The sequence below is a fragment of the Anabrus simplex genome, chromosome 1, assembly GCF_040414725.1.
Source record: "Anabrus simplex isolate iqAnaSimp1 chromosome 1, ASM4041472v1, whole genome shotgun sequence".
In the NCBI taxonomy this organism is placed as follows: domain Eukaryota; kingdom Metazoa; phylum Arthropoda; class Insecta; order Orthoptera; family Tettigoniidae; genus Anabrus; species Anabrus simplex.
In genome coordinates this window covers 639,534,974-639,552,303 of record NC_090265.1, presented here as the reverse complement: position 1 = coordinate 639,552,303, position 17,330 = coordinate 639,534,974, and the positions used below count along the sequence as shown (strand labels likewise).

General features: G+C 37.7%; 1 protein-coding gene across 1 annotated transcript in view; it reads right to left on the bottom strand.

Moving 5' to 3' along the window:
* LOC136884538 (uncharacterized) overlaps nt 1-17,330 on the bottom strand; it is a 399,078-nt gene that overhangs the window by 218,328 nt on the left and 163,420 nt on the right. Inside the window, exon 6 of the mRNA XM_067156823.2 lies at nt 14,386-14,544. Coding sequence (XP_067012924.2) covers nt 14,386-14,544 — 159 coding nt within the window. The remainder of the gene's footprint in view (nt 1-14,385; nt 14,545-17,330) is intronic.

Sequence of the window (17,330 nt, the reverse complement as noted above, 5' to 3'; positions counted from 1 at the left end):
TTCTGGTAAAATATTATACCTTTTATTTTCCATTTGGTGTGATTTAGTATAACTTGTCAAGACCTAGGACCACAACCTTATTTTCTGCAACACTTGATATAGGTATGCCTGTCGTGGGAATAATCATATTCCAATTAAAACCCAACTTCTAGCCTTCGTAAGCCATCTGTGCAGACAAGTCTCCTATTACAAAGAATTTTACCTTTGTGAATACAAAGCTCTGAGATTTAAACATTTTTAGCAAATTCATTTCTAAGAGTATATGCAGCATATTTAAAAGTAATTAACATTTGAACCTGATTGGTTCATTGCCATTGGTTTGTTAAATGTGAATTTGTAAGTAGAGAAAGGTAATATAAATGTTGGAAAGTTGCAGCCAGATGTTGCAACACCAGGCAGCAGAATCTTGGTGCTGGATAGACATGTGTGGCTAATCAAGGATATGAAGAAACTGGGTCTGTAGGAGTCAAGAATAAGTAAGAGTGAAAGGCGAATATTAGTATCAACTGGCAGAGAATTCGAAGTGGCCAATAAGAGTAGTGCTAATTCTGGCACAAGAAGATTTAATATAGTGGTACGAACGTTAAATGGCTGTTTAGATGACTTTAAAGTTGTGCCCATTGCATCTCGTAGACATTTACAAAATGGCGCCGAAGGAAGGTATGGCCCAATCAATTTAAAAGAATATGCAATGAATATATGATACGATGTATATCAGAAGGCCATGCATATCTGGGAACGGACATATACCGAAGGCGGTGCGGAACAGCGAAAAGTCAGGTAGATTGTTTTGAAGAAAAAAATAGAACAGAAGAGATTGTTTAAAAACCTTACTTTAAAAATTGAATCGGAGGAGTGAAGACGTGACCTGTGATCCTGCAACATATTGGACGAAATTATAAGAGATTTAGGAGAAATTCCTGAAGAATAGCTATATTTGTTGAAAAGCAAACAGCATAATCAATCTACAGTGAAACCATAATTAGCGGAAATATTATAGCTAAACGAGATACGATTAAATACGCTCAGCGGAATCCCGAGAGCAAGCCTATCACATCAGCAGGAAGGGAACATACAATCTGCGCTAGAGAAATATAAACGAAAAGGAGACTATTTTATTGATACTGAAGTTGGAAGAAGAATAATTCTAAACGTTATTAAGCAATTTATGAGATTTTCCCTGAGATAGCTGATATATATAATACGTAATTTCGAAGAGATTAGAGTTTATAACCCAAAGGAAGAAAAAGAACAGTAACTGAGAGAAATATTAATCTCGGATGAATTTTATGACAATGTTCTTTTCGGGAATATTTATTTTTGTTGCCAGCAGAACCAACAAGATGATGAACTGCTAAACGTGTAATATGGACCAACCTGGAGAGAGGTATCGCCCAACCAGATGACCAGCCCGTGATGAGAAAAGCATCATCCTACCGGATGACCAGCCCGTGATGAAAGAGGAATACTACCCACCAGAATTCAGTTCTGAACGGGAGGAGGAGTGATGGTCAACCCCAGATCCAGACCGCAGAGCTTACCACATGACGCTCAAAGATGAACAACTGGCTACGGAGTAACAATGAACGAGCTAAGTCTTTACATTTAGTAGCTTAATTCTTGATCTATATATATATATTTAATTTGGCATGTGCTTTGAAATTGGTGATACAAACCATCTAATTAAGTGTGCAAGTGATAATATGCAATGCAGTGTGAGATATTTAAGTCTTTAATGATATAATAAGGCTGTATAGAATTAGATTTATATTTACTTTGCAAACACATTACCGCATTTTGGTCAGATAAATCAGTGAGGTACTTGAGAATATGAATGAAGTGTCTGGAGATAACAGCTGATTGCTAAGAGTTAACATATATTGTGGAATTTTGATAAATCTCGCATTGAACATACTAATGGATTACGTCATAGATGGTCCGCGCGTCAGAAGTGGATAAGTATAATTATGTACTCCTTGTACAGCGATACTGTACTATTGAAAACTCATTTTGGGGTTATGCATCATAACTTTATTGAGAAGTGTTTTGTGTGAAATGCAATTGTGACATATTTAGCAAGGCGATATATGAGTAATCGCAACGTTTTCGTATCGAAGGTTATGGTAATTAAGGTGTGATATTGAGTAGTTGAGATGATGTTTCTGAATCATAAGACGGCGAAATAAGTGGAGATATTATGTAATACGGAGGATTATATTATGATTAATGGTAAATGCAAGGAATATATGTTGTTCAATGGAATGGTATGTCACATTTAAAAAGGTAAGGATCTTATGAAACGATGCATATACGTAATAGGAAATACACCGCAGGAATGACCAAAACTAAGGTATGAATGTTATACAGTAGTGTGCAAATTAATTGGGACAAGCTCATATTTTACAAAGAATTGAAGTTGGTTAGCTGTAACCAATTTTATCTGCCCAACTGTTGTACTGTTGGTGGACTACTGTTGCCTTGACCATGAACAACAATTGTTGGTCCCCTCCAGTTAAGTTGAGTGCTTGTATTGTATAGCAACAGTATGTGTTATTTATCTGTTCTTGAGAGGAAAACTGTGTTTGCTTTAAAATGGACATTTCACAAATGAAGCGGACGAAAATAGTTGCTCTTCGTGAACAAACATCTATGACTATAAGAGACATTGCCCCTGTTGTTGGTGTGGGAAAATCTAGTGTTTCAAGACTTCTTAGTGCATATCGTGACATTGCCTCATTGTCTCCAAAGAGAAAAGGCAGATGTGGACGGAAACAAAAAACCACCCCTAGAACTGACAAAATTCTACTTAGAAACAGTAGAATTCATTCTCACAAGACAAGCAAAGACCTTCAGAGAGATTTATTGGCTACTGGGCTTGAAATTGATTCTTCAACGGCATGGCGTAGGCTTCTTGATTGTGGGCGAAAGGCACGAAAGTAAATAAAGAAGCAGTTGTTAACGCCTGCCATGAAGAAAGAATGGTTGGCATGGGCCAAAATATATCAATCTTGGACCTCCAATGACTAGAAACGTGTAATTTTCAGTGACGAATCACATTTTATTGTTCAAGGTTACAGAGCACGGGTTGTCAGGCGAAACACCCATGAGGCAGTGCGGGCTGAGCATCTTGAACAGACTGTAAAACATCCCTCCAAAAAAATGCTTTGGGGTTTCTTCACTGCAAGTGGTCCTGGGGCTCTAGTTCCAGTTGACGGCATGATGAATTCAACCAAATACATGGAAATCCTTAGGCGCAGGATTGTGTCACTCCTACAGACCTTCGCAGATGGTGGAGGAACATTTCAACATGATCTGGCCCCGTGTCACACTTCTAAAGCAGTCAAGACAGTCGTGGAAAAGAAACAACATTAATGTGCTTCAGTGGCCTGGTAATTCACCAGACTTAAACCCCATAGAGAATTTGTGGAATATTGTGAAAAGGCGTCTTGGTAAAATGGACTGTTCAACAAAGGAACGCATGTTAGTAAATGTGGTAAAAGTGTGGTTTCATGACGAGGAACTACGAAACATCTGCTCTAACCTGATCGAATCTATACCACGTGTTCAGATGGTCATTAAAGCACTGCGTACTATTTCGTCAAGAAAATGCTATCTTACTAATGAAATTAAATTATCACTGTCCTTGTTTCCCATATTTGGGTAATCCTATCAGATAAAGTTATTGCATGGTACCACTATCAATGATCAAGAAATTCTATTGCTCAGGCTATCCACCACGTTTTTGAACTGAACACGGTACACGTCCTTCGTGATCACAAGCAGAATACGGAATGTGGGGTCAACTTCTTGAGCGTTTACTGACTGCACGCCGTTACAGCCCGGCAGGATGGACAAGAGGATAGTTTTGATGGTATCCACTGTACCAGATCATGGTGATATTTTGGAAGACACCGGAAAAAGGAACAGGAAAGGAGATCCAATTTTGAAGCCGAAATCTGTGTTGTACTACAACAAGATCAAAAAGGGTGTTGATCGTGGTGATCAAAATAATGTAGTCATATTACCCCTCATTGAGAAAGGGTGTAAAATGGTGGAGGAAAGTTGCCATTGAACTTCTCGTGGGTACTGCAGTTGTAAATGCCTGCATCCTTCAATGCAAGTGCAGTTCTGGGGGAAAAAAATATTTTCGTCATTTTAAGGAATCTCTTGCCTTCTCTCTATGTTGGTACAGCACTGCTACATCTTATACACCTCCAACAAGGAACAGGGCACACACACTGGGTAAACTGGAAGGACCAGCCAGAAAAATTTGGCGACATTGCACAGTGTGCTACAAGAAGATATTTGCACAGCATGGTAAGAAAACTGTTGACAACAAAACAAAGAAGGTGGTGACATTCTGTGCAGAGTGTCCAGGAGCACCAAAAATGTGTATCGAGTGCTTCACTGAAACTCACGTGAAAAAGTGCCAGGGAACATGTAAAACACAACGGTGACAGTGTTTGTGTTATATCTCGTCTGGAAATCAGTACTTAATTTTACTTGATGACTTTTCTGAAAAGTATTGGCAAATGATGTTATTTTTTTGTTCCGTTTTTTTTACTGTAAATAGCTGGGACTGTTTTCGTGTCTAATAAATATTGTTATGAATTTATATCCTTTCTCTTTTGTGATATTACTTTTTTACTAAGCATAAGATGAAAATAATTAACATAGGCCTCTCATATTCCCATAAAAACAGATCAATGAATGAGAATCTAACAATTATTTCCGGGGTCATTTCTGTTTCACGCAATTGTTGAATCGGAACACTGTCGCACAGGTAAATACGCTGGAATGTCTCCTCAACAATAACGCCCACAGCAAGTGCACATGCATTGTTTAGGATTTCATACTACGGAGTAAACAAAGTCAAATTCAGCAGGTCACCGGTGACCCGAACCAATAATAACTAAAGGCAGCATCGGGTCACCGGTGAGCCGATACGACATAACATTAAGTCATCGAAATTCACTGCCGCAGGGAACGTGTTAAGTCTAGTGAGCATGTCAAACCCTATGTCATTAAGAATGGTGTCCTGTGTTGTTCTGCTCGTGGTCGCAGAGACCGCAAAATTGTTGATCCAGCTAATTGAGTTCCTGCACTTTTCAAATATTTCCATGAATCCCCTGTTGGTGGACACCTCGGTGTGTTCAAGACTAGAGAGAAAATCCGTAAACATTTCATTTGAAAATCCATGGATGGTGAAATTCGCACCATGGTCAAATCTTGTAAAACCTGCTCCTAATACCCGACTAGGTCTGTTGTCATCTGAGCAAGCTTCTCGCCTGATGGAGAGACTGCTTATAGATTACACTGGTCCTTTTCCGCGATCACAGACCGGCCATCGTTTCATACTTATGTGTGTTGATGCGTTCTCACATTTTACATGGCTGTTTTCTACTCGCATGACTAATGCTAATACTACCATTTCTTGCTCGAAACAGTTCTTTGCTTCATTTAGACGCTGTCAATTTCTAAAGAGTGATAATGCTAGAGCTTTTACATCTGTGCAATTCTGTAATTTCTGTTTTGACCTATCTATTTCTCATATGACTACCACCCCTCATTATCACAGGCCTAATTATGCTGAAAGAGTCAATCGTGCTCTTATTGCCTACCATCCTTCTGACCACTCTAAGTGGGATTCATCAAAATTGGTTATCATTTGCTTTCAACACTGTCGTTCATGAAAGTCGTAAGTAAACTCCTGCTTCATTGATGCTAGCGTTCACCCCTAATTCTCCATTCTAATCTGTGGTCTATTAATTATCTTCTACCTGATCTCTATAGAACACTTCCCCGCCTTGTCAATACTTTACATATTTTATAATCAATTCTGGAAAAAAAAAATCAATTCTTCTACCTGATGTCGCAAATCCAAAAATGATCCATGCTGCTTGGCACCATGCGCATAAGAATTTGAAAGTATATTACGCTGAAGATCAACATAAATAATCACGGGCAAAGACTGCACAATCTGTCTGTGGGTGACCAGGTTTATGTAAAGACTCATACTATGAGTAGTGCTGCGGACCATGTCATTAGTAAGTTGGCCCCCCAGATTTCGAGGTCCCTGCACAATATTGAAAATTTTAACCCCTGTGTCATTGTTAGTCAGCAATCCTGAAAAGAAAAGGATCAGTAGAGTCCATTTGTCGCAAGTCAAGATCCCCTAGTTATGAGATGGTGCTTTAGAAACTATTAGTTACTTAAGGAAACTTAGTTGTAAGCAAATTTTGGGGTACATATCCGGTCGGATACATTGGCAAGTTTAGAGGTTATTTAAGATTTTAGTTGTAATAAGAATGGTCGTTTGAGATCATGTTAGGTATAATTTAGTAGGTCATTTAGGTTAAGATTTTCATTCTTTGTCATAACTAGGGATCCCTCATAATATTTCCGGTATTAAGGTAAACTCCAGTAAACTTTCCTAATATTGTTTGGTCTGTTATGTTTGGTAAATTTTTATACATGCTTGCCCTGGGAGGGGGGAGCTTGGAGTTTCCAATGATATTTGGGGCAAGGTTATCCTCCTCATATGGATTATTAACAGTTCCTGTTATATAATAATAGCCGTAAAGAAAAAAAAAACAGAAAAAACACCCTTCAGTCTACGTTTCTCAAAAGACTTCTGCATAGCCGATGCTACGGCTTTTCCTGTATTACTTCCTTTTCTGCTGCGGACTAATCTCTGTTACAGTGATCATGATAACCTGGTCCAGACAGGGAACCTGTAGTGCCTGTTGGAAGGGGCACTGCACTATGAATTCCTGACCTGTTTGCATCCAACATGGGAGTGTAGTGTCTCAGAATTCCTGGTAGTGGCAGTTGCCCAGTACTGCGCCATGTCTTACTACATGTTCACTGTGAGTTCTATTCGAGTGAACTAAATGAAGCTTCGTCGGAGACCCTGGTGAGACTGAAAAGGGAAACCGTGTTGGCAAGCAGCCGATGTCAGCAATCCTATGGACAGCAATACCTGTGGTCGAGCTTAGGAAATTCTGCTTCCAAGATACTCTTAGTAAAAGTTGCATCAAGATGTGGGTGATATGTGTTGGTATCAGTGTGTTTTAACAAAATTCAGACCTCCACTTAAAACCGCCATTTAATATAAAGAGTTTTTTAAAATTTATTATAGAGCAGAGCTCGAGATTCAGCGGTGGGGGATGTCGCCGGTGGTGACAAATTAATAACGTGGATGGAAACTAAGGAACTCTCAGACATTTTTGAAGAATTCAATTAAATATTTGTTTGTGTTTTTTTCTGTAAATTTATGTAAATTTTATGTGTTTTATTTGCTGGGAAATTTTGTGGATTTAAAGAATTTTCAGGACTCGCAGAAGAGACAATTAAGTCCGACTCGTTGGCTGAATGGTCAGCGTACTGACCTTCGGTTCAGAGGGTCCCAGGTTCGATTCCCGGCCGGGTCGGGTATTTTAATCGCTTCTGATTAATTCTTCTGGCTCGGGGACTGGGTGTTTGTGTCCGTCCCAACACTCTCATCTTCATATTCACACAACACACTACACTACCAACCACCACAGAAACACGCAATAGTGATTACATCCCTCCATATAGGGTTGGCGTCAGGAAGGGCATCCAGCCGTAAAACAGGGCCAAATCCACATGTGCGACACAGATCGCACCCGCAACCCCACAGGGGTGGGAATAGCGGTAGGAAAAGAAGAAAAGACAGAAGAGACAATTAAATTTATTTAATTATTGAGTGTTAAAAGAAAAAGAGACATTGATTTTGGTATTGGAGAACTCCAGTAGTGTACATATTGTAACCCATCTTTTGTATCACCCTGTATTTGCCACGTGGACGCTTCGATCACGAAATCACTGAGTTTCGCAATCGAAACCTCTAGAATATGTTTCTCACATTACCATATATGGTGCTGTAATCCTATTGGCAAAAATAATAATAAATTGTATTGGAGAATTATCGGGTCGAATCATAGGTAGCTTCCCTGATTGGCTGTTTGAGTGTTTCTCAATTTCCGGCCTTTGGCTCCTTAGCAGGAGCAAGGCTCTGGTCCGCGTCTTCTATTTTCGTACGTTCTTACGATCGGACGCACCTTGTAAGGGGGTCCACTCAGCGGCTCCAGCCCCTCAGGGTAAACATGTTTTCTTTTCTCGTATGTTAAATTAATGTGTAAATACATTTGTTCGGAATTTACCTTAGACCCTGGTTTTCACCATTTTGGTTTTGTAATGCCATAGTTCGTCAGCTATGCATATTCCTTGTTTTGGAGGCAATTCCTTTTTGTTAACCTTTCGTGTAATGTAAAACTTAATTTTTCCATTCAGGTTGCCTCCAGTAATGCAGCGTCAATTTAGAGGAAGCCTATGGAGCGAAGCGTCTCTCGCTGATGTGTATTAGGAGAAGACAGCAACTTTGAAGGCCTCTGCTTTAAATTTCAAATTACGTTATTTTCTTGGTACTAATTGGTAGACACTTTATCATTTTGATGGTTGTAATTATATCATATTCCCTCTTAAATTTCCCTTGTAAATTTCATTATAGAAGTTATGCTCACCTTCTTAAATGTTATCGTAATATTGTGTTGCCATTTGATTTTCTGAAGAACCACTAATAGGTACCTCTTGGTTCAATTTAACTTTTTTCTTAATTGATAGTATTATCCTTTTAATTGGTGTTTTTATACCTTGTTAAAATTCTATATATTGAGTAAACCAGACTAAAGGGTTAATGCTCTCACGTTTCCTTCCCTACAACGTCACATAAGATCCCATCCTCTGTAGGATTTCCCGGCCTGCTTCCCATACATCCTTTCTCTAGTTGTCATGTTGGTATCCCTGCGTAGCCATGTGTATGTTGTTGAAATTTAAAATGTTTTTCTGGGTGTAACATCGGCTGACGTTGTTCCTTCAGGTTTGTTATTTTGGATTATTACATCATTACTTGTTTTATATGTACCTTATATTATGTGCACTCTTCTGTAAAAGGGAGGTTACAATAATTATTAATATTAATATTATTATTATTATTATTATTATTATTATTATTATTATTATTATTATTATTATTATTATTATTATTATTATTATTATTATTACTACTACTACTACTACTGAGTTTCAGTTTCATTTGTGTCAGTGTTGATTTTTTAATGCCATAGAATAAATTTAGTACTGAAAGAAAGTTCTTATTCATCCATTATTGCGCCATTTCAGTGTTAGCAGTGAATATCGAGGAACAAAAATGGACACTATGCCGCGGGAACATTAAAAACAAGATGCAAATCTAACCGTAATGTCGAGAAGATTGTATTTTCATTAGAGATATGCCGAGAAAAAACATCTAGAGGGCGGTGAAAAAAGAATGAAAGATAAAAGATTGTTACAAATTTATTATTACAAAAATCAATCCAGAAGAAACCAACTCGAGTAGATCACTACAACGTATTAACACGTAAAGGAGACGACGTCCATATAACAAGGTTTAAATTGAAGAGGAAACAGAAAAAACATCAAGAGAATTGAGCGAAACCATGGAAATACTGTATGTATTCGCGTATTAATAAGCTGAGGAATTAGAACGACTTGTCAGAATCGTTACGTAACCAGCCATGTCACGACATACCACGCGAAAGAAGTGTACAGCATCATAAGCTAATCGCAAGAGGATAAGAAATACTACAGCAATTAAGAAACAACTATAGGGAATTAAAATCAGATTATAATTGAAATCTTTATAGCCATATTAGTAGTCTGCAAGACATAAGCAAAATTTTATTGAAGGAAGCATTATTTTCAATATATTTATGAATCACAGAAGGCTTTGAATACTAACATGACGTAAATGACCAATGGTAATCTGTATTTCTGTCCTAACTGCGCAAGAAATTTCCAGCATCATGTACTAAGAAGACCGAGGCAGGCTGTCTGGAGATGGTGACCTGAAACCGGCAAACCTATCCCTAGATGACGGAGGAGGAGGAGAGATCTATCCATATGTTCTCCAGAGACCAGCACGATATAACAGTCGTATTTGACAAGATGTCCTAAGCATTTGAACAAACCAGCGAGGGAATACAAGGAAGAAAAGATAAGTTTATTGAAATAACATTACCGTAATTTAAATAACATGTTTTTGAAAAGTGCCATTTTCTGCTTGTATGTAATATGTGTATGCAGTGCTGTCATTGATTTATATTCAAGAAAAGTGATGTTACGTGTGGAAAAGCATTGATTTAACAACATAGGAGGATAATAGGTAATCATCTAACCAGAATGACAAATCCTTTGGGTTAGGATGTATTTAATCGGTGATAACCAGGTTATGCGTTCGTAATGCTGTCTATATTGAGTAGAGAGGATAACTTACTTCAGCTGTTGATATGATACGACATTGTGGTTAGTGTTATGATTATATTAGAGTGTTATACCACGAAATGGAGATAAGGTAATGTCATATACAGGTTATATTGAGACCATAAGAAGACATATGAAGAAAATGAGAGGAATCTGAAGAAAACTGAGAAGGAAATGGAATATATAAGTGGATGAATAATAATTATGAACTCATATGCGTCGAGTTAAGATAGATTATTGTGGTTATTGAAATGAAGGATGAGATATGACATGAGAAATATGAAGCAGATATTATAGATATAAAGAATGGTCAAGTAATAAGAATAATGAAGGTAATAATAATAATAACTTAAATGTTTCCACCTTTTCAATACAATATATTCACAAATTTACAAAATTATACGGTACTAGTTTCGACCCATCTAGGGGTCATCATCAGCCGTATTGAAGCAAAGATCATTTCGCCACAAATGATCTTTGCTTCAATACGGCTGATGATGACCCCTAGATGGGTCGAAACTAGTACCGTATAATTTTGTAAATTTGTGAATATATTGTATTGAAAAGGTGGAAACATTTAAGTTATTATTATTATTACTTATATATTGTTCAATACGGACCAAAAACATGAAATTCATAACCATCAATAATGAAGGTGATGATTATTTTTTCGTTGAGATGGAAGAGATGGATATTTATTTTTATCCTTGCTATTTGCTTTACGTCACACCGACACACACACATATATATGTCTTATGGCGACGATGGGATAGCAAAGGCCTAGGAAGTGGAAGGTTAATTAAGGTACAGCCCCGGCATTTGCCTGGTGTGAAAATGGGAAAACACGGAAAACCATCTTCAGGGCTGCCGACAGTGAGGCTTGAACCCACTATCTCCCGATTACTGGATACTGGCTGCACTTAAACGACTGCAGCTATAGAGCTCGGAGATATATTTTATTGAGGACATTAAGTTAGTTGTCGCGATTTATGGTTAGGAGTAAATGTATTTGATTCCGTAACATATATTAATTCTTCAGTATCCCACAACTAGCACACATATGACCCATGTAACTTGCATATGTCAGTTAGAGACTTGTAGACCATCAATTACGAATCCATATAGGGAAGTGAAAGTGAAATTAGCCTATATTATCCTGAATTCTTAAACACAAATATGCTTATTCAAATAGAGTTAGGAGGCTTGTTTGCTCATATTAAATGGTATCACTGAAGAGGTTCTCAATAATTGGAAGATAATGACATTGGTTATTAGAGTCTTCTTAGATGACAGACCACAGAATTTCCAGAAATAACATTAAATAAGATGTCAGGAGGAAATGGTGACATGATGACAGATATATAGCAAGGACTTATAGTTTCTTTGATATGAAAGGCCTTTAAATATTCCATAGAGATATTAATTAGATTAGATAGGTGGAGAGATGGCCAGATTTTCTATAGGATATTCAATTTTCGCTCTATTTTCAAGACCTTCTAATCTAATAAAGAGATGTTATATGAATTTATTAAATCTTTTTAATGGTATCTTAGGTTAAGTAATTAAGTATCTCTAGGTTAAGAATGATAGAAATTTATGATGATATGAATTAATTCGCGAGATGGAGATGTCCAACAAGTGGATATGATATAAATTTATCCGTTTGTCTCATCCAATGACTCTACTTCCAAAACCTACGACCCCAAATCGATGGATGTCGACAAAATTGAGCTAGTCTGGATCTTTTTGTGACTCGAGCTGGACGCGGGAACGACGCATTATTTTATAGTATTTTAACTCTATTTCCTTCTCTACCTAGTTAATTAAGACTGGTTATCTTTCATTTTGTTTTTTCTCAAAATATCACCTGGGATCACCCATGTTCGACTCTGGGATGAGCATTCAGTGTCCAATTCATAGGAGGGAAGGGTATACATTATTAAACATAAAAATGCAGGATATTATGGCAATTATAATTCATATTAATATTATACAGAGCCTTCATGGCTCAGACGGCAGTGCGTCGGCCTCTCACGCTGGATACCGTGGTTCAAATCCCGGTCACTCCATGTGAGATTTGTGCTGGACAAAGTGGAGGTGGGACAGGTTTTTCACCGGGTACTCCAGTTTTCCATCATCTTTCATTCCAGCAACGCTCTCCATTCTCATTTCATAGCATCTATCAGTCATTGATATATATCACTTTGGGAGTGGCGACCCCATCGTACCAATAGCATATATATGGTTCATTCATTACATCCCTGACCTGCTCAAAGACTGGAAAACAGGTTGTAGGTTTTCATTTTCACTAATATTATAAAGAGAGAAAGTTTGAGAGTTTCTTTGTATGAAGAGGGTAATCTCAGGAACCACATAACTGCCATCATTTCTTCCAGATTATTATAGGCTATATATAATTATGCTGGCTTATCTGGAGAGCAGGAACGTCATATAAAGAAGAGCAAATTGGAAAAATTGCAAATTTGGGACCCTTTATAAGTGAAGACCCTGTCTAAACTGTTAGTCCTAATAAAAATGGAGCACAGAAGTGTACTTAGAACACATTTTCTAGAAAATTCTTCTTAACTCTGGTAATTTTCTGTTTTAAAGCATGCCTTAGCAAAATAATGGGTGAACTGTTAGATTCATATCATTAGAATAACATTTCATCTAAAAATATACAGGGTGTATCCATGATGATGTTACAAACTTTCAGGAATGATGGGAGGACGGCAAATGGATCAATTTGAGATATGGAACCGTAGTCCAGAAACGTTAGAGTCAAAAGTTATTAATAATCCAAGTTGTTTAACGTCCGTCCATTCTTAACAGTTCAAATGACACTGAGGTTATTTGAATGGGTACAACAAAATACAGGGGGACACCATTTCGAACAGTTGTTGTAAATGGAGCAGCTTGTGAAACTTGTGCAGGTAAACGGACTTAAAAGAGTAGAATTTTGCTTAACTTTTGATTCGATAGTTTCTGGAATAGGGTTACTTATCTCAAATGGACCCATTTGCAATCTTCCATCACCCTTGTAAGTTTGTAACATCATTACGGCAGATACACCCTGTACTGATATATGTTTTGTATGTAACTGTTTCCCACAAAATTGCACTTTTGTGAGTTAAACAAGCATGAACATGCAGTCCAGGATACTTGCATATCAGGAATGGTACAGCTGGATGGGTTAGGGTGAAAACTGTTATTTGTGCCCATTAGTGGTGTACGTCCAACAATCGTCACACCTTTTCACTTTGTGAGAGAAAGTTTAAGCTAGAAGGTTGGGACAATGAAAGAAAACGTGGACCAACCCAAAGAAAATGTATGTCTTGGACCCTCAAGAGAGAGTATTTGTTCAAGAATCTGTATTCTACCAGATTAGGCAAAGTAATATTTCTTGGTTATAGCCATACACATACTGAGTGATGTGGAAGCTGAGGACAGAGATTAAGTTCAACAGAGAGGCAATTAGAGGTTAAGTTGTGTTGTTATGTGAATGTTCACTACTGTTAATAAGCATGTTCAAATATAAAAATGTCTGACATCTACTTGGGTGAAGCCACGGATAAAAAATTCAATGGTGTTCACATTAGACAGAGTCCGATTGTTAACCCAGCAAAACCTGAATACACTTCTTAGTAAGTTTGATATACAATTCCCTTATAAAATTGCCCAGTGATCAAATCTATGCTTCAGTTCTACCTCAAACTGCTGCTTATCTTGCTTTCAAAGCAGAGTAGAATGACAAAAGTGAGATGGAATGAACCAGATGCTTCAGCACCACAAACAAACAGAATAAGTGTGTGACATGACTGTGAGGAGTGGGAAGTAACATGAGAGTTTTAATATAATTATAATGGGCTGGCACTCCTAAGAAGAAAATGGAGCAGTTTGCAGATGATTGACATCCATCTACTTCAAGTTATACGTAATACCAAAATAGACTGTTCAATGATTTCCGTTATAGATTTGTAAGCATGATTTTGGTTAACAACTAATGTTTCAAATACTTCACATAGAGATGAAATTACTTACCAAAATTAAATGCACCACACGACGGACCACTTTCACACCAGGATACCAAGTACGACTATAGTAGCACTGGATAAATTGGAATGCTTCTAAATCGAAGCCATCCTTTATCAGTTCAATCGTATACTGATTGAAATAGCGAGAGAGCTCAGTAGCTCCAACCTGATTTCAAGGAGAAACAAAAAATGAAGAAAAATTTTATTTGGCACATAGGTAGTTCAGTAGCAAATCAAGGAAGCGAGTACAATATTATTTCAAACATGAAGACAATACACAGAAATTAAACTGTACACAGAGGGAATGAGAGATATGTAGAAGAAAGTTACGAGAGATACCAGACAAGTATGTCAATACAGTACTCTCCTGTTGCAGTTGCATTATAGGCTTCCAATCAGCCAAACATAACCTACTCAGACCTGAAATTTTTTCACTCGTATAAAAAATCTTTCCATAAACTTTGCCCTCTTGAGAATACAGAATTACGAGCAACGTCCTTTAAAAAGACAATGTTATCACTTTTATGTCCCACCGACTACTGTTATGGTTTTCGGCGATACCAACCTGCCGGAATTTTGCCTCACACAAGTTCTCCTACGTGTCGGTATATCAGGGGTTTCCAATTTGTAAGGGCTGGAGGGCCATATTGGAAACCTTAGTCATGTTCGCGGGCCGCACTTGAATAATAGGCCAATTTTCGTAAAAATTCTGCATATAGTAGGCCTATAGAGTTACCATTTTGAAAAAATAATACGCATAATTCAATTGAAATAAAGGTTTGATAATTTTAATTTCTTAGGTAAAACATTATTTTATAATTGCATAAAAGAGTGAAATTTGGAGCCGGGCTGAGTGGCTCAGATATTTGAAGAGCTGGCCTTCTGAAGCCAGCTTGGCAGGTTCTATGTTAGATCATTCCAAAGGCGCTCAAATACGTCAGCCTCGTGTCGACTGACTTCCTGGCACGTAAAAGAAATCCTGCACGACAAAATTCCGGCACCTTGGCGTCTCCGAAAAAATCAAAAGTAGTTAGTGGGACGTAAAAACCAATCATTATTATCTGAAATTTGAATTTTAAATTTTTTTTAATGAAAAATAATCCATTCAGATCAAGTGAATTTCTAAAAAGATGAAATAATATTAAAGAATGAACTAGTACGGACTTGGGTCTATAACGAATATAAAAATTAATACATTTTTGAACAACCTATAAAATATTATTTTGTAACTATTTTTCACATTATTTATTAAAATGCCCTCGCAGGCCGCATATAAGGCTGGCCGCCATTTGGAAACCCCTGCAGTATATCTACCAACATGAGACTGATGTATTTAAGCAGCTTCCAATACCACTGGACTGAGCCAGGATCACACCCGCCAACTTGAGCTCAGAAGGCCAGTGCTCTACCGCCTGAACTACTCAGCCCAGCAATATTTATTTTTGACTAGCTGATATACCCGTGCTTCGCTACGGAATTCTACATTGTATAAAGAATTCTAGGTTAGGTAGTGTACACGTTGTGTGCAAGATTGTATTAAATTGCAAAGCTCTTAACGCTACCCTAGGAACGCGACGGCGATGTCACCAAACATCTTTGCTCATATGAAGACTGAGTTAGGGAATTTTCACTGTAATGGTAGACCCGCTTGCATACCATCAGTCAAAATAAGGTTGGGAAGCTTTCATTTTAATGGTAGACACTCACTCTTCACCTGCCTTTTTACATCCTCAGAAAGACTGTCTTACTGGTTTTCCCAACTGAAAAGATCAAACATTACAGTGACGTCAGTAGGAATGGCGCAATTACAAGCAATGCTTTCGTATGAAATACTCGATCAATCACAAACCACTCATTTTCTCACTTTTAACGAACAGGTCTAAGCTTCCGATATTACAGTACAAAGTTTCAGATCTGGGATGGCCAAGCCGCAGACAGCCGTGATCCGTGAACACTCTTCGTCTTTTTTTCGGCGGGGAGGAGGTCGAATAGCGGAGACTCCTGGGGCAAAAACCATGCCCTTTTACTAATCTATTTCCTAGGAGTACACGATGAGTCGGTAAATATCAATTCACTACACTGGCAACGGGAAAATCTATCTGACTTGGAGGCAAATTTCTCCTCCAAGCCAGAGGAGAATCCCCTTCTTCATTGCTAATTTGGAATAAAATGAATGTAGAATTTAATAAAAATGAGGAGGAAGAAGCTGAAGAAACGGCTCTTTTCAGGGTTGAATTTTGAGTCATTTAGTGAATTCTGGTGCTATAATTTGGAATAGGCCTAAATTGTTATTCTAGACCAGGCCATACTACTACTACTACTACTACTACTACTACTACTACTACTACTACTACTGCTGCTAGTAGTACTACTACTACTACTGCTACTACTACTCAACCTCTGCTATCGAACAGCTGGAATACTATGATGAGCCGGTGTGTTGCGTACTAGCTGTATCAGAAAATGTATGAACCAGAGGAAAGGCATGCTAAAGAAGAAATTTTTCTAACTCCCCGGCTACTTTCCGCCAGTAATCAGTCAGGCTATTATACTCGGTACGCAACAGCAATCCCATCTATCAGAGTTGAGAGGCAGCATAAGACATAAAGAACACCGCCACTAACAGTGGTCAATATAATGTTATTGTTCATTAAAGTTACGCGCTTTGGATACTGTAGGCCTTCACATTTAGTTTTCTTCCGACTCTGAAATACCACTCCTATCATAGTCGGTACGGTAAAACTGAATAAAATATACATGGTCGGAAATTGTATTCTCTGTAACATTTGCGATAGGATCAATTACATAGGTATTTAAAATTTAAATTTTAGGCACCCTCCCCTAAACTACAATTTAATCCAGGTTGAATGAAATTGTTTATAGCTTAGACTGTAGTTTCTTATTTGCCGTCTCTATATACCGATTTTCATTAAATTCTGTTAACCCATTTTT